The sequence below is a fragment of the Bidens hawaiensis genome, unplaced genomic scaffold (genome assembly GCF_021521415.1).
Source record: "Bidens hawaiensis isolate Kalapana, Puna unplaced genomic scaffold, B.hawaiensis_p1.1 tig00000369_1, whole genome shotgun sequence".
Lineage (NCBI taxonomy): Eukaryota > Viridiplantae > Streptophyta > Magnoliopsida > Asterales > Asteraceae > Bidens > Bidens hawaiensis.
The window spans coordinates 2,325,857-2,349,551 of NW_027491028.1; the positions used below are offsets into that span (position 1 = coordinate 2,325,857).

The following is a 23,695-nucleotide window of genomic DNA, read 5'->3' on the forward strand; positions in this document are numbered from 1 at the left end:
AGTAAATGACAGCCCTGTTTTTTTTTCTTTTTGGTTATTCTTAGGGCCGTCCAAATCGCTCGTCGCTCGAACTCGCTCACCACTCGCTCGGAAATTGCTCGGAAAATGCTCGCTCGTTTTTATGCTCGAGTGTTTAGAATACTAGAAGTTTGTGTACATGATCATTTTATCTCACTTCAAACTTACTTTTAATAAAAATTTACAATCTAGTACACGTTTGTCTAAAAAACTACTAATTTATTTATAAATTATACAATTTGCAACCTTTAAACTTGTTTCTCATTGAAAATTTTAAAGTGAAAAGAAATAAATAATGCTCGAAATCGCTCGATGTTCGATCAAAAAATGTTCAATTCGATTTTGGCTCGTTTCGGTTTTCGCTCGATTTGAATTTCAGCCATTCGGTTCGGTTGTTAACGAGCCTAGCAACTAGCAAGCCTTCGCTTGGTTTGGCTTGGCTCGTGAACAGCCCTAGTTATTCTTGTAGTGTTTGGGGCCTTTGGGCTTGGGGTGTAGTTGGCCCAAAAGTCTTGACACCATATTGCAGGTCCATATCGCCTACCACTGAATCAGTCACTAACTTTTATTTTCTACAAGAAACATATATATACTGTTTGTTATCTGTGTATGTACAGGGCGGGCATAAACCCTATTTTGTGACCGGCAATTTGAAAATGGCAACCGCCATAACCGAAACGGTTCAGAGATTCACGGCGGAAACGCTGAAAGCAGCAAGCAAGCAATCCCAAGGATGCTATGTGGTCCCACTCCGTCTCCGACGAGCCATCAAAAAGTATATTCGAGGTTATCTCTATTCTATTCTCTCATCTCTTCCTTTAACTACTGCTAATTGAACATGTTATTATTGGTCGAACATGCCTTCATTTTTATTATTTAGCGTTGCAATTCTACCATTATATTATACTCTGCTTTAAACCTTCACTCTCTCTCTGTATGGAAGGAACTAACCAGTCAATGCGAAAAAATATCATATATTACTTGAGGACCGATATTAACATATTATCCTTTTGCAACTTGCAAAACATTAACAATTGTAGCAAGTAGGAACTGATTAAGACTCTAAACATTAACATTAAACACTAAAAGTTGAAAATTATGACTTTAAAACACTGATATCAATATCGCTGATATTATCAGTACCGATCTTCTGTCCGATAACTGATATCCTACCAATATTGACGGTTTAGAATGTGCAAATCTCGGGAGCAAGAATGTATTAAAAATATTATACACCTTTACCTACACTACTAAGCAAGTCTTTGAATTTTTAGCCGACTTGTGAAAGTCAAAGCATAGTATCAAAGGCGTAAGACGCAAAGGTTGAGCCTTGGGCCTAGTTGCAAGGCGCTTAAAAGCGATGATCCGGGATAAGCAAGGCGTATAGCATAAACAAACAATTGTTGGGATTTTAGACATGTTTTGGGCTAGTTTAGGCTGATTCAGACCATTTTTGGATGTTTCAGACCAGTTTTCCCGGAATTTTTTAGAAATTTGCCGGATTTTTCAGGACTTGGCTGGAATCTCACCAAAATCTTGCCCGGAGTTCGCCTAATCGACTGGATGGCAGCGAGGCGCTTTTTTGTGTGCCTTGCCTGAGAGCATAGGGACACGCCCAAAGGGCTTATGAAAACATGGATTGATGGATATAAAGTGGGCCTGAGTCAAAATTACAAAATTCTCACTAACAATAACTAGTCTATTTTAACCCGTTTAACTCATTAAGTTTAGTGGTCATATAAAGGTTTTTGAAAGTCGGATGGTTATTATAAAAGTATTAAAAGTCGAGTGTTTATGTAACCATTTTAAAAGTGAATAGTTTCCAATTTCCCATTATATGATGTTTTTTTTAATCAGGTCGGGTCACCGGGAAAAAATCACACTTTCTCGGTCTATATGCTTATTAACTTAAGAGATTTATAGTAACGAAACACTGATCACATGCATAGAACCAACAATTCAATCTTAATATCAAGTAACAGAAGCTTAGAATAATAAAGACACAATCAACAGGAAAATAATCTGAATCATGTTTATATGCTTAGTCACTTAAGCAATTTACAAAGAAGTCAAACATCAAACAGAGAACTTAAGAACTATTAAGGAATCACAATATGGCATATTGCTAAGAAAGGCAGAAATCACAATTTTGCAAATTGGCCATATATATATTTAAGAGAGAGAGAGAGAGAGAGAGAGAGTCTAATGCGCAGGAAAACTGATTATGACCTGACGTTAAAGGATACAAGTAAATACTTCATCACATTTTCTTGTAGGGATGTATGCAACCCGTTAAGTTTTGGGATAAGGCCAAGGTTGGCTTTTTTTAGCTGCATTATGTATAATCTATTAAAACACAGGTTCCATGAGTTGTCATGTCTAGCAAGTTGCATCACTGTATATAGAATTTCAAAACAATGTAATAAAAAACATAAGGTGAATTGGTGAAAGAAGATTATAGAAACACATTATGTGATGAAGAAGTACTGCTAGAGAGGTGAGAGGCGGGAGTTTGTGAGATATGATTTGGATATGTGGGTTTTTAAGGCATGTTGAGTTTGCTAAAGGGGAAAAACCAATATAAAATGCCAAGGAGATGTTTCGAACACGGGACCTGGCTGCTTAACAAACAACTAGTTAGCCACACACGAGGTGCTCTTTTTGAATTTATTCTCCTCAACATTGGTAATCTTTAAGAATCTATGGCTTCGATCGACTCTCGAGATGAAATATTACATATAAAAAGATAAAAACAATGGGTTTGCCTGAACCTGGTATCATGAACGTAGTTCCGCCCTTGTGCAAGAACATTTGATAGTAAGAGATAACAAGATCTTGTTTTTTATTGGAAATTGCAGAGCAAGAAGAACATCACATGAAGAGGAAAGTGTCGAGGTTATCTGAAACTTTCAATTCTATTAAAGATGTTAATTTGCAGTTAACTGCATCTACTGCACGAGAGCTAATTGAAGATCCTCTCAAATATGTTGGGTGCTCAAAAAGATGGAAAATCAAGAGTAGTTACGGTGACATTGGTTTTAAATACAGAGATGACCAAACAGTCGCTTATGTTGCTTCTCGAATGCCTGCAGTTTTCTCAGCCTGCCATAGAGTCCTCAGTGAGGTATTTTCATCTTCATACAATATGCATATGTTATTATTAATAATTTATTATCATTATTGTTGAAATCTATTCTAGGTCAAAAGAAGGCTACCTAAGTTTTCACCAACTAAGGTGTTGGATTTTGGGGCTGGTACTGGTTCTGGTTTCTGGTGAATATTTTCGGTCTTTCAGAATAACATTTTTGCATATGATCATTTTGAAACAGAAGGGCATTAATGTAATTTGGTTGTTTGCACAATGATATTGCTCAGGGCTTTGCGTGAGGTGTGGCCAAATTCTCTTGAAACTGTTAATTTAGTCGAGCCATCTCAGTCCATGCAACGAGCTGGTCAAAGCCTTATAAAAGGTATGGATATTGATTCATCATCAATCGTCTTATTCTGGCTATGCTGACCTGGCATACACACAATTCAAAACCAAGAAAGTAACAATTTTTATATATTTATGTGGTTCAGATTTGAAGAATTTGCCACACATACAGAGCTATGGTAGTATTCAGGGATTAAGTCAAGATTTAAACAAGACCCGTGATAAAAGTAATAGAAAGCACGATCTTGTCATTGCAGTAAGCATATTTTAGTTCACCATACTTAAAATTTTATTATTATATGTATACAATCAATGTAATTTCTCTAGTTCACGCCCTGCTTGCGGTGCGCACATATAATGTATATATGTGTGAACCCTTGGGTGGGCAAAAGTAAAATTGCACTAATTTTGACGTTATTTTACTAATCTCGTGAAAATAACGTTAAAAGTGGCGGAAGGTTAATCAGGCATCATGTGGTGGCGTTGATAGCCGAAAGACAACGGTACATGCACCAATCAGCCGGTGTCCCGATGATTGTGTCTTATGTGTCTTATGTCCAAGGCTTGATGCAAAACTACTATCGAGCCGGGGGTCTCACCGGAAGCAGCCTCTCTATCCCTATGGGGTTGAGGTAAGGTTGTCTACATCTTACCCTCCTCAGACCCTACCATAGCTTTGCTATTGGTGGGATATACTGAGTACGATGATGATGATGTAATTTCTCTAGTTAAGTTGATTTCCAGTTTTTGTAAATATTTTTTTTTGATTGTCCATCTTGTAGTCGTATGTACTTGGTGAAATACCATCATTCAAGGATAGAATTACCATTGTTCGTCAGCTGTGGGAACTTACAGGAGATGTTCTGGTAAGTTATCCTCATGATAATCAATACAATTTCAGTTTGGGCTTTATGCGATTACTTTTAACATACAACAGGTTTTGGTGGAACCCGGAACGCCACATGGATCAGATATCATATCTCAAGTACGGTCTCACATATTATGGATGGAGAAAAGAGTAAGCGAGTTTACTTAAATCTAACCAAGTATTCTGCACGCACATCATTAATTGTTTTTAACGTTACAGAAAAACCGGAAATTAGAAAAGGCGTCTAACGAAGGCTCTAAGGATTTGATGACACAAAAATGTGGTGCACATATTGTAGCACCGGTGAGTTAGAAGCCAACATTATACATTTTGCAATTTTCAATTTATAATGTGGTTGGGCTTTGTTTCATTATGCTATTATCTGTTGTTTCAGTGTCCTCACGATGGAGTCTGCCCATTGGACAATAGTGGTAAATATTGCCATTTCGTTCAGCGGTTGCAAAGGACTACAACACAGCTTGCATACAAGGTTTCATCTATCATGTGTTTTTTATATAGAAGTAAACAACTACTACTTATTATGGTTACATGTTTTTTTTTTCTAGCAATCCAATGGTATACCACTACGCGGTTTTGAAGATGAGAAATTTTCTTATGTTGTATTCAGACGAGGCCCTCGACCCAGGCAAGAACTAGCTGTATTTCTTAGCTTTTATTAAAGATTCTAAATGCCTAAACTTTTCAAAGCATATCATAGTTATTTAAAATTAGGCCTGGCAAACTGTGCTGGTCGGGCGGGTTCAGCTCAAGGGTCAAAACAGGTTCGGGCCAATATGGGTTATTAATAAAATGAGTTTGGGTTAAACATGCCGTCTTAAGAAAGCATCAATTTGGGTTCGGTCAAAGCGTGTTTTGGTAAAAATTAAGTCAGGTTAGAAATGTGCCGTGTTAGAAAGTACAAAAATAGGTTCACCCGCAATGTTTTCTTACGGTGACGGTGGTAGAGACGGAGGCGTCAGCAATGGTGGATGCGTCGTCGGTGGCGGCAATGGAGTGGTGGCGACGGTGATGGTGTGACGACAACAAGCAGGCGGTGGAGACGAAACACTTGTCATGGGTGGTGCTAACCCACTTGGACTCTTTTAAGTTATCATGATCGTTACACGTTTTGACCCGTTGACTAAATTAGTTAGATCCAGAATGACCCGTTGACTGATTTGAGACGACCCAAATGAACCCATACACAATTATAAATTTATTTTTTGCCCAAATCAACCAAATCTTCAAAGAATTTAGTCATGATTGCCACCTGTATATTAATCACAACCTCGTTTATTTGAAATTGAATTTTTTTTATCAGATACACGGTTTATGACGTGACATGGCAAACAAGTATCTTGTAGACTTAACTTAGAGACATTCTATACTGGTAGACTTGTAATATTCATTATACAATAAAATGTTAATATACTGGTCCATAAGTTGGTACATGTTGTGCTTTTTTATGCAACCGAACATGTAACCTCACATGCATGTTGTGCTAGAAAACTTTTTTCACTTGAAGGGGGGTCACAATATAACATATCTCGACAACTTTATGTCAATGCCACTAACCTCACTTGTTTTTTTGTGTATAATTGTTTTATCCTACAGTGCGACGTGGCCTCTTGATGGTATGAAATTTGATACACTTAAAGAGCAAAAGGCTAAGAGGACCCCTGAAGATTATGAGACTGACTATGGTGAGGAACATGAGAGTGAACATGATGAGGATTATGAGAGTGAACGTGGTGAGTACTTCGTTTTCTTTTTTATTATCATCATACAAAAGAAAAAACAAATGTGAACCATCTGGGAGTTGGGGGCACAAACATGATTTAAAGTTTTTATAATTATTTGATATAATTGAGTTGAATATTGTAATTCCATACCATCTAAACCTCCCAGCGCACTAATCTCTAGTGCGGTTTCATTTAACCAATAATTTCAGTTAATGGTGGCTAAATTATTGTTTGTGGTTAAAATGGGTTCCGGTTATAGCCGACAATTAACAGTTAAGACATTAGTTATTATCATGTTGAAAGATACATTAAATTTTTTTCCAGGAGCTTCCATTTTGATTTGACCCAAACCAAAGTTTGTCGATTATAGCCCAACCCACTCATTTGACACATGCAGTTAATATCATTGGTTTAATGAAACCCCACTAAAGTAACCTTTAGGTGGAATTAGACAACAATAACTCAGCTATTATACATGTTAGACAAATGATATCAAATAATTGTTTTGACCTTTAAGGTCCGTTTTTGTGTGACAGATGACCAAATTGATTCAGAGCCCGAGGATAGTATTGATGATAAAATGTTGGTCAAGTATGAGTCTGATATCAATGAACCATATGCGACGTCAGAAAGCGATGTAGAGGAAGAAACATCCGAAGAGACCGTGCGTGCAGATCTAGGAACCGGATGGGGAAGAATAATATTCTCTCCAATGAAGAGGGGTAAACGAGTCGAAATGGACGTTTGCCGGGCCACTAATTATGAAGGAACCGAAGGGCGGTTCAAGAGGGTAATTGTTACAAAAAGCAAAAACCCGACACTACATCATCAAGCCCGAAAATCGCTTTGGGGTGATCTCTGGCCATTTTGATTTAAAAATCAGCGTAAATGAATTGACTTTGTAAAAATAAAAGTAAGCATAAAAAGCCTAATTCAGTAATTCACCATTGATTATTGATGGTTGACCCCATGTGACTTACCAGTTGTATCCTTTCCAAAAAGATGGTAAATTACAAGCTGTGAGGCCAGAATGACTTCTTTAAAGCATTAATGAGTGCGTTATGAACTTATGTTCATAAGACCAAAAAAAGGATTTGTTGACCTTTTCTTTATTTATCAGAGTATGATAACTGTAGACTGAGGTGAGGGGTCAGAATTCAATGTTGTGATGAATGCGGCAGTAATAATTGATATTGAACTGTTATAGGTGAGCTACTCTGTTCTTACTTTAATGCAGAACAAGGTTCTTCAATGCATATTTTTGTGTTTAATGGTTGGAAATGTTACCATGTTTGGCCAGAACTAGTTCAAACTTGATGACAAGCTTTAAATGAGCCCGGTGCCGGTAATCATATCCGATTGTAAACCCGTGTCCTCATGGATATATACGGGTACACCAATTAAAATTTCAAAATGAAGTTTTTGTTATTCCAGTTATTGTCTTATTCTATCATTTTATTATCCAAGGAATTCAGGAATATATAGTACATTATTCTATTACCAAGAAAATTAAAAGTATATAAGTAAAGAAAAATGTTTATGGATATGGTTCAAATAAACAGGTGTACATGTTTCAGGTAATATGACTAGTATCATAATGTCGTATTTATCCTAATCTCCATGCCTGTAAAAGTTTGAAAGCTAGTTTTATACCTGGTTTTATATACGATTCTATCTTACTATCTATCCTAAATGTTTTGGGTTTGAGATTTGCCCCTTGTATTCGGGTTTGTTTGTCGCCCATATGTTCGAATTGTTTGAAGGACCACTCTGAACAGTGTGTTGGTCATGTGGTTTTTGTATGACCTTAAATATAGGAAGCTTTTGAGCCATGTTTTATAACTTAAGCAATTATTGAGCTGGCCCTTTTACTGTCCCCGCTGCTTTGTTTTTGAAATTTAACATTTAAGAAGCTCCATGAACCACTAAAATGTGTAATCCAACACTCAATTATCTACCGACTGATTCAGAGTTGACATCTTGATAAAATCATTAAGAATACTAAGAGGCTACTAAACATCCTCTAAGATAAGATGTAGTGGGACAACAAATGTGATGGATTTGGGCGTACAACACCCCCCCCCCCCAACAACCCCCTAAACCAGGCGATACGTGGGGTGGGGGGCATGTATTTGTCGCCGGTGTGTTTTGGGTTTAATATTTTTATGTGTGTGTAATACACACACACAAATGAAATTAACGTACAAATGTAATTAACGTGAGATTTAAGTAGAGTAATTATGTAGATGTAATTACATAATTACTTTACTTAAATCTCTCGTTTAGCACGTTAATTTCATTTGTATTTAATCCAAACTATATATATAATGTGATGGGGCTACAACATCACCACACCCCGTAAAATAAAAGATAACTCATTTGCTGACGTATGAGCGATTTTCGACATGTGGTGCCAAGTCAACATATGAGCGATTTTCATTTTAGTGGTGTTGCTGCTCTTTGTCGCCCCCTTTTTAATTTATTATTATTATTATTATTATTATTATTATTATTATTATTATTATTATCTGGGCGACAAATCTTTATTGACGCCCTACTTATCGCCTGAATATCGCTTGGGAGGCAGGGTTATAGCCCCTTGTCTCCCAAAAAACCACCAACTTACCGTCCGCTACGCGTACACTAACCACTTAATGAATTATTGAGAGATTTACTAGAAAGTCAATTTAAAAGAAAGTTGAAAACTTGGTCCAGCCGGCGGACCTTCTGCTTTGCTGGTTCAAGGGGCCGACGTCGTAATCTGCTGACGTAAATGATAGCAGCTTAAGAACGAGACAACGTTGTATGCGATCTTGTTCGTTTGTCCGATCTTAAAATATTATGCCGAGAACTGAAATGGTAAATTAAACAAATATTAAGTAATTATTTAACTTATCACATAAGTCATGTGTCACGTGTTTGTAGTTACTTCTTTTTCGGAACACGTGGCCCATAAATATGGCTAATTTCTTATTTAGTCCTTATTATGCTTCCATTATAACTAAATGGCCAATGGCACCTCCGATTATGCCTGCTTCCTTGCTTTCTGAGTCTCCCCTTGTCGTGGACGTTGATAGTGTGCTTGGGTGCATTAAGTCTTTCCCTAAAGGGACTTCGTGTGGGCGGGACGGTTTGCGAGCCCAACACATTTTAGATGCGTTGTGCGGAGAGGGGTCTCCGATTGCGGATGGTTTGCTCAAGGCTATCTCTGCGGTGGTTAATTTATTTTTGGAGGGAAGGTGTCCTAAGGTGTTGGCAGAGTTTGTTGCGTCTGCCCCACTTACGCCGTTGCTTAAACTGGACAATGGGATTAGACCTATTGCCGTTGGGGCCATTTGGAGGCGGTTGGTCTCTAAGGTGGCTATGAGGGGTGTCGGGAAGGAGATGACTAAATACCTCGGTGACTTTCAATTTGGGGTGGGAGTCCCCAGTGGGGCAGAGGCCGTGCTTCATAGCGCGAACAGGTTTCTAAATCAGTTTCATTCGGATGGGTCATTGGCTATGCTTACTGTTGATTTCTCCAATGCCTTCAACTTAGTAGATAGGACGACCCTTTTACATGAGGTTCGGAGTCGATGTCCTTCCATTTCTCTTTGGGTGGATTTTTTATGTGGGCAGTCGGCTAGGTTATACGTGGGTGATACTTTCATTAAATCCACCACTGGGGTTCAACAGGGGGACCCTCTTGGGCCTCTCCTTTTTGCCTTAGCTTTGCACCCACTTGTTCACCAAATCAGAGATCGGTGCAAGCTTCTCTTTCATGCTTGGTACTTGGATGATGGCACGATTATCGGGGATACTAGAGAGGTAGCCAAAGCATTAGATATTATCAGGTCTGAGGGGCCTCGTTTGGGTCTTGAATTAAACGTTAAGAAAACAGAGTTATTTTGGCCAACATGCAATGGGGTGAAGGCACAGGAGGGGTTGTTCCCTTGCGGGATTGGAAGACCGGTGCTTGGCGTGAAACTCCTTGGTGGTGCTGTAAGCCAGGATGCGGGGTTTATCAGCAGTTTGGCTATGAAAAGGGCATCTAGTGCTGTGGAACTGATGAGCTGTCTCCCAAGACTTCGGGATCCTCAATGCGAGCTTCTTTTGCTTCGCTCATGTATGGGAGTCGCCAAGCTTTTGTTCGGTTTGAGAACATGCCAACCTATGTATGTGGGGGAAGCTGTTTCTATATTTGACAATGGTCTTCGAAGGGCGATTGAGGACATCGTGGTTTGTGGAGGTCCGTTCTTTGGGGATCTCCAATGGAGGTTGGCATCACTTCCGATCCGTTATGGGGGGTTGGGTCTCTGTTCGGCCGAGGATGTATCTACATATGCTTTTGTGGCTTCGAGAGCACAGTCGTGGTGTTTGCAAGACCATATTCTTCGGGGTTGTGATATTTATGGGTTGGACTCTGATTATGGGTGTGCGATGGATCGTTTACGTACTTCACTTCCAGATTTTGATCTTAGCGGGTTCTCTAATAAGGACACCGCCCCCCCCCCCCCTAAAGCCCAACATGTTGTGGCAAGTGCCTTATTTAGTGGAATCGTCAAGAGTTTAGAAGTGAAGTTTGATCTATCCCTTCGCCAAAAGGCGGTGTTTGAATGCCTTCGGGCTCCTCGGGCTCAGGATTTTCTAACGGCATCCCCATTGAAGGATTAGGCCAACGTATGTCGGGTTTGGAGTATCGGGCTATCCTTAAGTACTGGTTAATGATCCCTATGTTCCCGACGGATGAACCTTGCCCAATTTGTCGCAAGGTCTGTTTGGATTCTTTTGGTGACCATGCGGTGCATTGCAAAGAATTGCCTGGCTTTAAATACAGACATTATCTGGTTAGGGATGTTCTGTGTGATGTTCTTAAACGGGCAGGGATTTCTGCTAAAAAGGAGGCCCCTGTTAACTTTCTCACGGATCCTCTTGAAGGGAAGTCTACTTTACGACCAGCTGATATTCTTGTGTTCGGGTGGGCAGGGGGGAAACACGCCTGTGTGGATCTTACAGGAGTGTGTCCTCTTGTTGGGCTCAGGGACCGTGGGTTTGTTGTGGGTCAGGCTGCGTTGAAGGCTGAATCGGGCAAAGTTGTTAAACACGAGAAAGCTTGTTTAGATAATCAACATGTCTTTCTACCATTTGCCTTTGATACATTTGGTTTTCTGGCTCCAGAGGCTGTGAAATTTTTGAGTAGGGTTCAGCGCGTCGTACACGGTGTGACATCTGCCCCGATCCGACCCGACCCAGGTACCCGTTTCCCTTATCCGATCTCTTTCTTTTATGATTTAATATTTATTTATACTTATATTTTACTTTTAATAATAATAATATATTTTCCTTCCCGCCTCTTTCTCTCTCTTTCTTTCCGCCTTCCTTTTCTCTTGTCGCCGTCCCGCCCTCCTGTTTAACCCCTCAGCCTTGTTTCCCTCTTTTTCTCCTAACTCTCCTTGTCCTTTGTTTCTTCCCGCCTAAGGTTGTCTGCGCAGCTCCACGCGCCAGACTCCTTACAAGGAAGCCTGCGTGATGACCAGCTGTTCCAGCGATACGCGAGGCGAACTCTTCTCGCAGCGCGCTAAGAATTGTAATTCTTCTCGCAGCGCGCTAAGAACGGTAGTTCTTCCCGCGACGCGCTAAGGATTTGTAGTTCTTCTCGCAGCGCGCTAAGAATCGTAGTTCATCCCACGACGCGCGAAGAATTATAGTTCTTCCCGCGGCGCGCTAGGAATTGTAGTTCCTCCCGCGGCGCGCTAAGAAATGTGATTCTTCCCGCGGCGCGCCTTAGCCTTCTCGCGCGCAGCTTTCTCGCGCTAGACTTATCTTTTCTTCTGTTTTATCCAGCCTGTTTGCTTTTGTGTTGTCTTATCTTCTGTGCTGTTGACCTGACCTATTTTATGTCTGAAAAGCCACTTTTGGCGCAGCATGCGCACCAACCCCATTGGTTGACAGAAAAAGTGACTGACATTATCTTTTGAGATCTGCTTTTCCATGCTTGACCAGTACCTTTATCTGACCCGCCCATGCCTGTTTACTGTTACCTGTCAGCTTTTCCTTTGTCCCCTGCAGCTGCCATATCATTTGATATCTTTTGCTTTTGGAATCTTTTGCTTTTTGAGATCTTTTCCCCTTTTCTAGGGATTGTGTTCCCTAGGGTTTCCCTATAAATAATAATAATCTTATTTTTCCTAACACATCACACACAAACACTTAATTTAACCTTCTTCTTGCTCTCTCTGCCGCCTCCCTCTCTGCCTCCGTCTTCCTCCCTGTTCTGCCCTGCTTTTCCGGTAATATATATTATATATAATAATTTACTTATTAATTATGCTAACTTATAATCAAGACTTAAAACCAATCGTTAAAACAATAATCTTTAATTATAGGTTAACTTGTGCTTGTTTAAAGTTGGTTCTTGCTTTATCTTTCACCGCACCGTTTATCAAGTGAGTAATCTCGTACCTAATCCCTTTTATTTTTAATGTTTTGGGATGTTCATGTGTTCATACAAACTTAGAGTCTTAAACTTGTTTATGAACTTTAGTCGCGCAGTATCCCATGTGTTGAGGACGTAGACTTGGCTGTTTATTTGTATGTGTGGATCATTAACCGTCTTGTCGGTCTATTCCGCAGTTCTCATGGTACCATTAGATGAACACGGGAGAACTATCGTTTATGATTTTCTCTTTTGTTTACACTTGCACAGTCTTTCTGGTTTGTGAGCTCAATTGTGAGCACTGGCAGTCTATGAATCTTAGAGTTGGTCCCGATCGGATTACACCCTTGTTGAAAACCAGACATACACATGTTGCGCGCAGATTTATTGTTATCTATTATCTATTAAACTTGATTTCTCACCAACACGCAAGTGTTTGACGTTTTATTTTAACACATGTTCAGGTTTGCTGTAGCTACATTTGGAGCTTGTGGACACGTAGGACGTTTTTACTTTTGGACCTAGATTAAAATGTATCAAGACAAGTTATTGTTGTTCGAATATTTTGCCTTATAATATATTGAATTATGTTGCTTTATGTTATCTTGTGTTTACGTTGCGCGTGCGCGAATGAATATATTTATTAAATATTGACACCCAAATAGTGTCACGAGTAATGAAACAATATGTGGCGCCCCGATGTATAATCCGCCTTTGGTCGGGGTGTTACAGATTGGTATCAGAGCTCGTTGACTTTAGGATAGGTGGTTAGACGTAACGGCCTAGAATACCTAAGAGTCCCTTCTCGCGCATGAGAGAAATCTCATGTTTGCGCGCTTATTATTAATTACTCGTTATTTATGAATATGCTCGCGCCTGCGCAGTATATGATTTTATGTTTTATTCCGCGATATTTCGATTTTTGTTGAATTTCGATTTTTATTGATTTTACTTACATATTCGTTTGTTGGATTTGAAAATCCGAAAAGTCATGGTGATACATGAATAGTTGATTTTCAATTTCCATTTACGATTATGTTCTGAGGTTGGAGACTTGAAAAGTCATGGTGATACATGAATTGTCAACCTCCAATACTCATTTTCTTGTATATTTTATATTGAGGATTGAAAAGTCATGGTGATACATGAATCGTCAATCCCCAATACTCGTTTGCTCGTATATTTTAAATTGGGAATTCGGAAAGTCATGGTGATACATGAATTGTCGATTTTTGATTCGAATTTGTTACCTTTATTAAGTCTGCATTTAGGGTCATTTATTTTACTTTAACTTTTGACAGTAACTGACTCCGCGAAACCAAGCTTTTCGAGGTTATACTTTGCGCTAAAACCAAGATATTAACTAAAATTAAAACTTTTATAGAATGCCTCCGCTATCTCGCCGTCATCAGAGGAGAGAAGCCTCGCGCAGACGTTCGCTGCAACGTTCCCAGGAAATGGCCGCCGCAATAGCCCAAGCTTTGAGCCAAAACAATACCTCCGGTTACAACATTAAGTCCTTTAATACGGGTAACCCTCCGAAATTCACAGGGCTTGAAGGAGCCACCGTGATGCTCCAATGGCTCGAGAAGATTGAAAACACTTTCCTCCATACCCAATGCCCTCCTGACAGACGAACCCTATATGCTTCCAGTGTCCTGGAATCTAGAGCGCTTACATGGTGGAATGGAGTAGCTCATGCGCGTGGCGCAGAAACTGCTTCTAGCATGCCCTGGGAGGAATTCAAAGAAATTCTGACGCGAGAATTCTGCCCTCCCAACGAAGTTAAGCGCCTGGAGGAAGAATTTTGGAATCTTAAGCAGTACAGTGGCGAAGCGCGCGAGTACGCGACGCGCTTCCATGAACTAAGCCTGCTTGTCCCTCACCTTGTTACCCCTTCCCGCCGAGCCATCGAGAAATTCCTTGGGGGTCTCCCCATGGAAATTCAAGATTCTGTATGGGCCAGAAACCCAGTAACCCTCTCTGACGCCATCGAGTTGGCCGCTGTGCTCAGCGACAACCATGTCAGAGCAGGAACCCTGTTCCTGCGGGGAACTGAAAAGACCAAACTCACCAAGACTGTCCCTGAACCAACAGAAACCAAACCTGAACCCTCAAACCGTAACAACCCGAAGCGTAGGCGCAGACAAGTTTATGCGCTTACCAGCCCGCCCATTGTCCAGCAACCCACCTACCAACCTCCAGTATACACTCTTAACCCACTGTCAACCTACCCAACTCCCCCTATAGTCCACAACTATGCCCTAACCAATCCCGCACTCCCTGCCCCGCCAACTAAGAAACCTTACACAGGAAACCACCCCTTTTGCCCAACCTGTAGACTTCACCACCCACCTCAAGTCCCATGTCGACTTTGTAACCGATGTGGCCGCGCTGGTCACCTTGCAGAAAACTGTAGAGTCCTTCCCGCCAACACCACCAGTCTACCCGCAGAACCCACAACCAACCTACCAAAACCCACGACCCAGATCGTGCTTTAACTGCGGTGATCCCAGTCATTTCCGGAACGCATGCCCGAGGCTACAAGTTCAGATTACGCAAGCGAATCCGGTGAACCAGATTTCGAACCAAGTGACGCGCGGACGAGCTTTTAACATAACCGCGCACCAAGCGCAAGCGAATAATGGCGTAGTTAATGATACATTTTTGCTTAACGGATTTTATGCTTCTGTACTTTTTTATACTGGCGCCGATCGAAGTTTTATTTCTCGCGCGTTTGAGCAGAAGCTTGCGCGACCGCGCAACGATTTAAAAGAAAATTTTTCAGTTGAATTGGCTAATGGCGAAACTGTTTTAATTAACTCAGTGATTAAAGATTGCACGCTTAACCTTAACGAAAACGATTTTCTGATCGACCTCATCCCCATGCCTCTTGGAAGCTTTGATGTTATCATTGGTATGGACTGGCTTACGCATAATCGCGCCGAAGTTATTTGCGCCAAGAAGTTGATTCGCATTCCTCGAGAAAATGGTGATCTTCACATCTACGGCGAGAAACCCTCCAGTGGTCTTAAGCTTATGTCTTGCGCCGAAGCCCAAAGACTCATGCGGAAAAGGTGTATTGCATTCTTAGCCCATGTGGTCAAACCTGCTGAAGAAAAGAAGAAGCTTCGCGATATCCCCGTTGTGCGTGATTTCCCTGAAGTTTTTCCTGATGATCTTCCTGGTATCCCTCCCGCTCGTGAAGTCGAGTTTCGTATTGATCTTGTCCCTGGTGCTTCCCCCGTAGCTAAATCTCCTTACCGTCTTGCGCCCGCTGAGATGCAAGAATTGGCAAGCCAACTTCAAGAGTTGACTGCTAAAGGATTCATTCGCCCTAGCTCTTCGCCCTGGGGTGCTCCGGTGTTGTTCGTTAAAAAGAAAGATGGATCGTTTCGCATGTGTATTGATTACCGCGAGTTGAACAAGCTCACCATTAAGAACCGGTATCCCTTACCGCGCATTGACGACCTCTTTGATCAACTCCAAGGTGCCTCTTGTTTCTCCAAGATTGATCTCCGCTCTGGCTATCACCAGTTGCGCATCCGCGATGAAGATATTCCCAAGACTGCTTTTCGTACTCGTTATGGCCACTTTGAATTCTTGGTCATGTCCTTCGGTTTAACCAACGCACCCGCCGTTTTCATGGATCTAATGAATCGGGTGTGTAGGCCTTTCTTGGATAAATTCGTGATTGTGTTTATCGATGACGTTCTGATTTATTCTAAGACCAAGGCCGAGCATGAGCAACATCTTCGGTTGGTGTTGCAAAAGCTTAGAGCCGAGCAGCTCTTTGCCAAGCTCTCCAAGTGTGAATTCTGTTCTGATGAAGTACAGTTTCTTGGCCATGTTGTAAACAAGATGGGTATTCATGTCGACCCATCCAAAATTGAAGCAATCAAGAACTGGATTACGCCATCCACTCCTACCGAAATCCGTTCCTTTTTGGGCTTAGCTGGTTACTACCGGCGATTTATTTCGAACTTCTCGAAGATCGCTTTGCCTTTAACAGCTCTAACGCACAAAGGTAAACCGTATATTTGGGGCTCGAAGCAAGAAGAAGCCTTTCTGACGCTCAAGCGTTTGTTGTGTGAAGCTCCTGTCCTTGCGTTACCTGAGGGTAATGAAGATTTTGTCGTGTATTGCGATGCATCCAACCAAGGTCTCGGTTGTGTTCTTATGCAACGAGGTAAGGTTATCGCTTACGCATCAAGGCAACTTAAGGTTCATGAAAAGAATTATACAACTCACGATCTCGAACTTGGTGCAGTCGTATTTGCCTTGAAGATCTGGAGACACTACCTTTATGGTACTAAGTGTATCCTCTACACTGACCATAAAAGCCTTCAGCATATCTTTGATCAGAAGGAACTTAACATGAGACAACGCCGATGGAACGAACTCATCAGCGATTACGATTGTGAGATCCGGTATCATCCTGGTAAGGCTAATGTGGTAGCCGATGCGCTCAGCCGAAAACCCTGCCAGCTTAACTGTATCTTGCCGCGCACGCAGCTTCACTTCGCGCCGATCCAAAGCAACCTGGAATCGCGCATTCGTGACGCGCAGCGCGCATCCATCAGTAATGGTAACCTTCGCGCCGAGTTAGCGTGTGGCGCGGAAGCGCATTTTGTGCCCAATCTGAGTGGAATTCTCTGTTATCTTAGTCGCATCTGGATTCCCTTCGATGAGAATCTTCGCGCTGATATCCTGAGTGAAGCGCACAAATCTCGGTATTCTATTCATCCCGGTGCTGATAAAATGTACAAAGATTTGCGCATTACTTATTGGTGGCCCGGTATGAAGAAGGATATTGCTGTGTTCGTAGCTAGATGCCTGACTTGTTCTAAGGTAAAAGCTGAACACCAACGCCCATCTGGTTTGCTCGAACAACCAGAAATTCCTACGTGGAAATGGGAAGGTATAGCGATGGACTTCATTACCAAGTTACCTTTGACAGCAAGCAAACATGATAGCATTTGGGTAATAGTGGATCGTTTGACTAAGTCTGCTCACTTTCTGCCCATTCGTGAAAACTACCGTGTTGAGCAACTCGCGCAGCTTTATGTCAAGGAGATTGTCTGCCGTCATGGTACTCCTTTGAGCATCATATCCGATCGCGATGGCCGTTTTATATCTCGCTTTTGGAAATCTCTCCAATCTGCGCTAGGAACTCGCTTGGACATGAGTACGGCATATCATCCTCAGACTGACGGTCAGTCTGAGCGAGCTATTCAAACTCTTGAGGATATGCTCCGATCTTGTGTTCTTGATTTTGGAGGTAATTGGGATTCACACCTGCCTTTGATCGAGTTCTCTTATAATAACAGCTATCATTCCAGTATCGGTATGGCCCCATTTGAAGCACTTTATGGTCGTAAGTGCCGCTCCCCGATTTGTTGGAGCGAAGTGGGAGAAGCTCAAATCACAGGACCCGAACTAGTTCAAGAGACAACCGATAAAATCGCCAAGATCCGTGATCATCTGCTGACTGCCAGAAGCCGACAGAAGAGTTACGCAGATCGCAGGCGAAAGCCTCTCGAATTTCAAGTTGGTGATCTTGTTCTCCTCAAAGTGTCGCCCTGGAGGGGTGTTGTCCGCTTTGGGAAGAAAGGTAAGCTTGCTCCTCGATATGTTGGACCATTTAAGATTCTCGCGCGTGTAGGAAAAGTTGCCTACAGACTAGACCTGCCGGCCGCGCTCAGTAATGTGCATCCAACGTTCCATGTATCCAATCTCAAGAAGTGTGTAGCTGACGAGAACCTTCACATTCCACTTGATGAAGTTCAAGTTGATGAATCTATGCATTTCGTTGAGAAGCCTGTTGAGATTATGGATCGTGAGGTTAAGCAAACCAAGCGCAGTCGCATCCCTATCGTGAAAATTCGCTGGGAGTCCAAGCGCGGAGCCGAGTTTACATGGGAAAGGGAAGATCAAATGAAGATCAAGTACCCGCACCTGTTCTCTGCGCAACCTACTTCGAGATAAATTTCGGGACGAAATTTCTTAAAGTAGGGGAGACTGTGACATCTGCCCCGATCCGACCCGACCCAGGTACCCGTTTCCCTTATCCGATCTCTTTCTTTTATGATTTAAATTTATTTATACTTATATTTTACTTTTAATAATAATAATATATTTTCCTTCCCGCCTCTTTCTCTCTCTTTCTTTCCGCCTTCCTTTTTTCTTGTCGCCGTCCCGCCCTCCTGTTTAACCCCTCAGCCTTGTTTCCCTCTTTTTCTCCTAACTCTCCTTGTCCTTTGTTTCTTCCCGCCTAAGGTTGTCTGCGCAGCTCCACGCGCCAGACTCCTTACAAGGAAGCCTGCGTGATGACCAGCTGTTCCAGCGATACGCGAGACGAACTCTTCTCGCAGCGCGCTAAGAATTGTAATTCATCTCGCAGCGCGCTAAGTACGGTAGTTCTTCCCGCGACGCGCTAAGGATTTGTAGTTCTTCTCGCAGCGCGCTAAGAATCGTAGTTCATCCCACGACGCGCGAAGAATTATAGTTCTTCCCGCGGCGCGCTAGGAATTGTAGTTCCTCCCGCGGCGCGCTAAGAAATGTGATTCTTCCCGCGGCGCGCCTTAGCCTTCTCGCGCGCAGCTTTCTCGCGCTAGACTTATCTTTTCTTCTGTTTTATCCAGCCTGTTTGCTTTTGTGTTGTCTTATCTTCTGTGCTGTTGACCTGACCTATTTTATGTCTGAAAAGCCACTTTTGGCGCAGCATGCGCACCAACCCCATTGGTTGACAGAAAAAGTGACTGACATTATCTTTTGAGATCTGCTTTTCCATGCTTGACCAGTACCTTTATCTGACCCGCCCATGCCTGTTTACTGTTACCTGTCAGCTTTTCCTTTGTCCCCTGCAGCTGCCATATCATTTGATATCTTTTGCTTTTGGAATCTTTTGCTTTTTGAGATCTTTTCCCCTTTTCTAGGGATTGTGTTCCCTAGGGTTTCCCTATAAATAATAATAATCTTATTTTTCCTAACACATCACACACAAACACTTAATTTAACCTTCTTCTTGCTCTCTCTGCCGCCTCCCTCTCTGCCTCCGTCTTCCTCCCTGTTCTGCCCTGCTTTTCCGGTAATATATATTATATATAATAATTTACTTATTAATTATGCTAACTTATAATCAAGACTTAAAACCAATCGTTAAAACAATAATCTTTAATTATAGGTTAACTTGTGCTTGTTTAAAGTTGGTTCTTGCTTTATCTTTCACCGCACCGTTTATCAAGTGAGTAATCTCGTACCTAATCCCTTTTATTTTTAATGTTTTGGGATGTTCATGTGTTCATACAAACTTAGAGTCTTAAACTTGTTTATGAACTTTAGTCGCGCAGTATCCCATGTGTTGAGGACGTAGACTTGGCTGTTTATTTGTATGTGTGGATCATTAACCGTCTTGTCGGTCTATTCCGCAGTTCTCATGGTACCATTAGATGAACACGGGAGAACTATCGTTTATGATTTTCTCTTTTATTTACACTTGCACAGTCTTTCTGGTTTGTGAGCTCAATTGTGAGCACTGGCAGTCTATGAATCTTAGAGTTGGTCCCGATCGGATTACACCCTTGTTGAAAACCAGACATACACATGTTGCGCGCAGATTTATTGTTATCTATTATCTATTAAACTTGATTTCTCACCAACACGCAAGTGTTTGACGTTTTATTTTAACACATGTTCAGGTTTGCTGTAGCTACATTTGGAGCTTGTGGACACGTAGGACGTTTTTACTTTTGGACCTAGATTAAAATGTATCAAGACAAGTTATTGTTGTTCGAATATTTTGCCTTATAATATATTGAATTATGTTGCTTTATGTTATCTTGTGTTTACGTTGCGCGTGCGCGAATGAATATATTTATTAAATATTGACACCCAAATAGTGTCACGAGTAATGAAACAATATGTGGCGCCCCGATGTATAATCCGCCTTTGGTCGGGGTGTTACACACGGAACCTCTTCAGCTTCTAGGTCCCAAAGCTTCGTTTTTAGCAGGATTGGCTTTGCTATTCAAAAGGGGGTTGCGGCGCAGTTTGTTGCCCGTTTGCCTGCCAATTTATTGTAATCGTTTTATAGTAAATTATATAAAACTTCGTTATATTTAAAAAAAATGGCCATTTAACGAATGGGTGCTCGCTAGCGTTGAATGTGTGGGATCACATTAGACGTTGGTGTAAAGTTCCATTTATTTTTAGGTTCTTAGTTATAGATGTTTTGAAGTTATCAAAGTCGGTGGGGTTATGGGTAAAGGAGAATAATGTTTTTTACAGGATCTTGATCATGATCATTGCTTGTTGGAGTATTTGGAAGCGATGAATGAAAGAATTCTTGAAAAGAAAGACATCAAGATCGAGTCGATAATTGGTAAGATCAAATTGTTAGGTTTCCTTTGGTATAACAGTAGATCAAAAAAAGAGAAAATTGATTGGTCAATTGGTGTATTTTTCTTTTATGTAGTTGTGCTTTTAGTGGGTTCGTGGCAGTCCTCCGGCTTGTGGAGGGTGCTTGCCCGGTGCTTTGCCGGTTGTTTATAAAAGTTTACTTTTCGAAAAAAAAAAATGTTTTTGATCTTTTGTTTTTTCCTTGGGGAGAGGGGGGCCCATCAGGTTTGGTTGATCGGGTACCATACTCGATTGGTGAACAACACCGACGCTGCCACATTAAACCCCAAATCAGGTACATGAAATCATGGCGTAGTACCCGAGCAAAAAATTACCGTTGAGCAAAGAAATTTGACCGTTGGGGCTGTGAGAAAGTATAAATTTTTTTTTCTATATAATCTCAACCATTTACCGTTTACACATAAATCTCTGCAAATTCTATCACCATAATCTTCCACCACAATCATCAGTCTTCATGGGAAATTCAAATATTCAAGCAACCAAAAATCATCTACATCTCTAGCGGGTTTGAACACGAGAGGAACCGTTAGAGGACGCTGTCCAACGTGCGAGCTGGTTCGAGCTCAAGTTATCAAGGGTATATACACAACTACATCCTAGTTCTCATGTTCAACTGCCGCATTGTTTTACATACCCATGAGGGCACCTGATATGTATGAATACTCTATGGAGAATCAAGATACTTTCTAGTTGTTTGCGTATCATAGCCTGCCTCAACATAACTCGCGTGAAATTTTTCGGAATGCCAACTCCCTCTTTATGAAGACCCCGATGATGTAGATTATGTACTAGAAACACAAGATCAAGTTAATTTGGATCATGATAGTGAAAATGTAAGTTGAAAAGGAAGGCCAAAATGAAGTTGAAGAAATGAATAGAGCACGATTCGAAGGACGAGTGACTATGCTTTAGCTAAATCATGGTGCCATTACTCTGAAGACAAAGTAGTCGGGAATCAACAAACGAAATAAAGTTTTTTGGAATAAAGTCGTTAATAACTACACGTCATTTATGGGCGGCGCTCGAAATGTTCATCAACTTCGTTCAAAATGGGAGACAATGAGGCCTAATATGACCGAGTTCAATGAATTTTGTTGTCAGGCGGTAAATTTATTTCATTATTTCATATATATAAATATTTTTTTGTTGTTATTATATATATTTGTGGTGTTATAATTTGATGTGTATTTATAATTTATAGGAATATTTACAAGAAAGCAGGTGCATCGATCTTGATGTGAAGAACTTATTTATCTGAATGTCATCATAACACCATCTTATTTCAAAGCAATAACTAAATGATCTAACTTACATTTTTGTGTTAAAAAAATCTCATTCCTATATGTATAAATTTAACAAATTCTGTGAACCCTATAAGTATAAAGAGTATTCTCAACCTATTCCCTATATTTGCGTGAAAGAATTTTGTAAATTATATGGTATGGTTATGAGTGGTTGTAAGTAGAGGATAGAGAAATGTTATAAATTTGGGGTTTCACTGTTCATAACGTATAATATTTTAATAATTTCTAAAAGTGGTTATGAGTGAAAGAGAGAGATAATGATAAAGCTATAAAAAATATTATTTAATTAAACATGAGAGAGAAAATACAGTATTTTTTGTTGTAGTTAAATATTATTTAATTAAACATGAGAGAGAAAATACTCCCTCCGTCCCATTATAAGCGTCCATATTTGAAAAACACAAAGTTTAAGATGGATTGAATGATTACTTTTTTTCTTACCAAATGACAATAATGTCATTGAAAAGTGGGTCAATTAATATTATTTATTAATGTTAGTTGTGTGTGTTTAAGGGTAAACTTGTAAATTGGCTAATAAAATTTAAAAGTTGACACTTGTAATTGAACAAATAAAAAAAGAAAATGTGGACACTTATAGTGGACGGAGGGAGTAATATATATTGATATACGATAGGGAATTTGTTCTCCTCGTTACCTTACATTGAACTACAATCGTGTGAATAAATGGAGACATGACTTAATATTAACATTTTGAGTTAAGTGGCATTTTAGTACTTGTGGTTTGGGTCAAATTACGCAACTTTAGTATCAATTTTGAATTTATTGCAAATGACTACTTCAGATTTCTCAAAAATGTTATTTTAATACTTTTTTCTAACTCCGTCTAATTTTGTCTGTTAAGTCAGGGATAATTTGATAACTTTGTTATTTTATTTAGTTTTTTTATTTTTTTTATAGATGTCCCCCCCTTTTAATTCCCTCAAAACCTCAAATCCCCAATTGATCATCGGCCGATAGATTCCTTTCACGTATCGCCACCAAGTTCTTGCTGATTCCACCTGTGGTCAATGCGCCCAATGTTACTAGGGAACACCAAAAGACATGGGGGCAACGAACCCAACTCGATTTCATCTGGTTCTCGATTCGTTGGCAGTAGCTTTCGGCTGTCCATTTGACCATCAAACAGGTGTTGAAATAACATGGAATTTTGGATGAGAATACATGAGACAATAACAGGTCGTCCCAGAAGCCCGGTGTGAAGTATTTGGTGAAGTTTGTGTGGCAACATTTCGGATCTTCGATGAACCGATTATTATGTAAACAGATAGCCCATAACTTGTTTATATCATCGACCACAACGGTGCCAGAGTCAAGGTAAATGACATCTTCTACATTCTGGTCGAGTAATTCGCCCAGATAGTTCCGGGCACAGTTTGACGGGTTCTCGAGGGCGACTCCGATTAAAGATGAGATGACTTTTTTAACGGAGGCTTCCTTGAAAATATAGAATCTAGAGTTTAGAGACAGGAAGGT

At 40.7% G+C, this 23,695-nt stretch overlaps 1 protein-coding gene across 1 annotated transcript; it reads left to right on the forward strand.

Moving 5' to 3' along the window:
• The first annotated feature begins 648 nt into the window (after nt 1-648).
• On the forward strand, nt 649-7,105 carry LOC143623696 (rsm22-cox11 tandem protein 2, mitochondrial-like). The gene is made up of 12 exons (XM_077094543.1): nt 649-804; nt 2,877-3,142; nt 3,218-3,291; nt 3,394-3,488; nt 3,598-3,707; nt 4,234-4,317; nt 4,389-4,469; nt 4,539-4,622; nt 4,714-4,809; nt 4,886-4,971; nt 5,937-6,070; nt 6,598-7,105. Exons 1-12 carry the CDS (start codon nt 675-677, stop codon nt 6,930-6,932), a joined length of 1,575 nt encoding a protein of 524 aa, XP_076950658.1. The 5' UTR covers nt 649-674; the 3' UTR covers nt 6,933-7,105.
• Nucleotides 7,106-23,695: the final 16,590 nt, after the last annotated feature.

What these genes read in the sequence shown, in the direction of transcription:
- LOC143623696 (XM_077094543.1), top strand. Translation starts at nt 675, where the DNA reads ATGGCAACCGCCATAACCGAAACGGTTCAGAGATTCACGGCGGAAACG. An exon ending in GGTACTGGTTCTGGTTTCTG is followed by an intron (nt 3,292 to 3,393) that starts GTGAATATTTTC and finishes GATATTGCTCAG; the next exon opens with GGCTTTGCGTGAGGTGTGGC. An exon ending in TGGTCAAAGCCTTATAAAAG is followed by an intron (nt 3,489 to 3,597) that starts GTATGGATATTG and finishes TATGTGGTTCAG; the next exon opens with ATTTGAAGAATTTGCCACAC.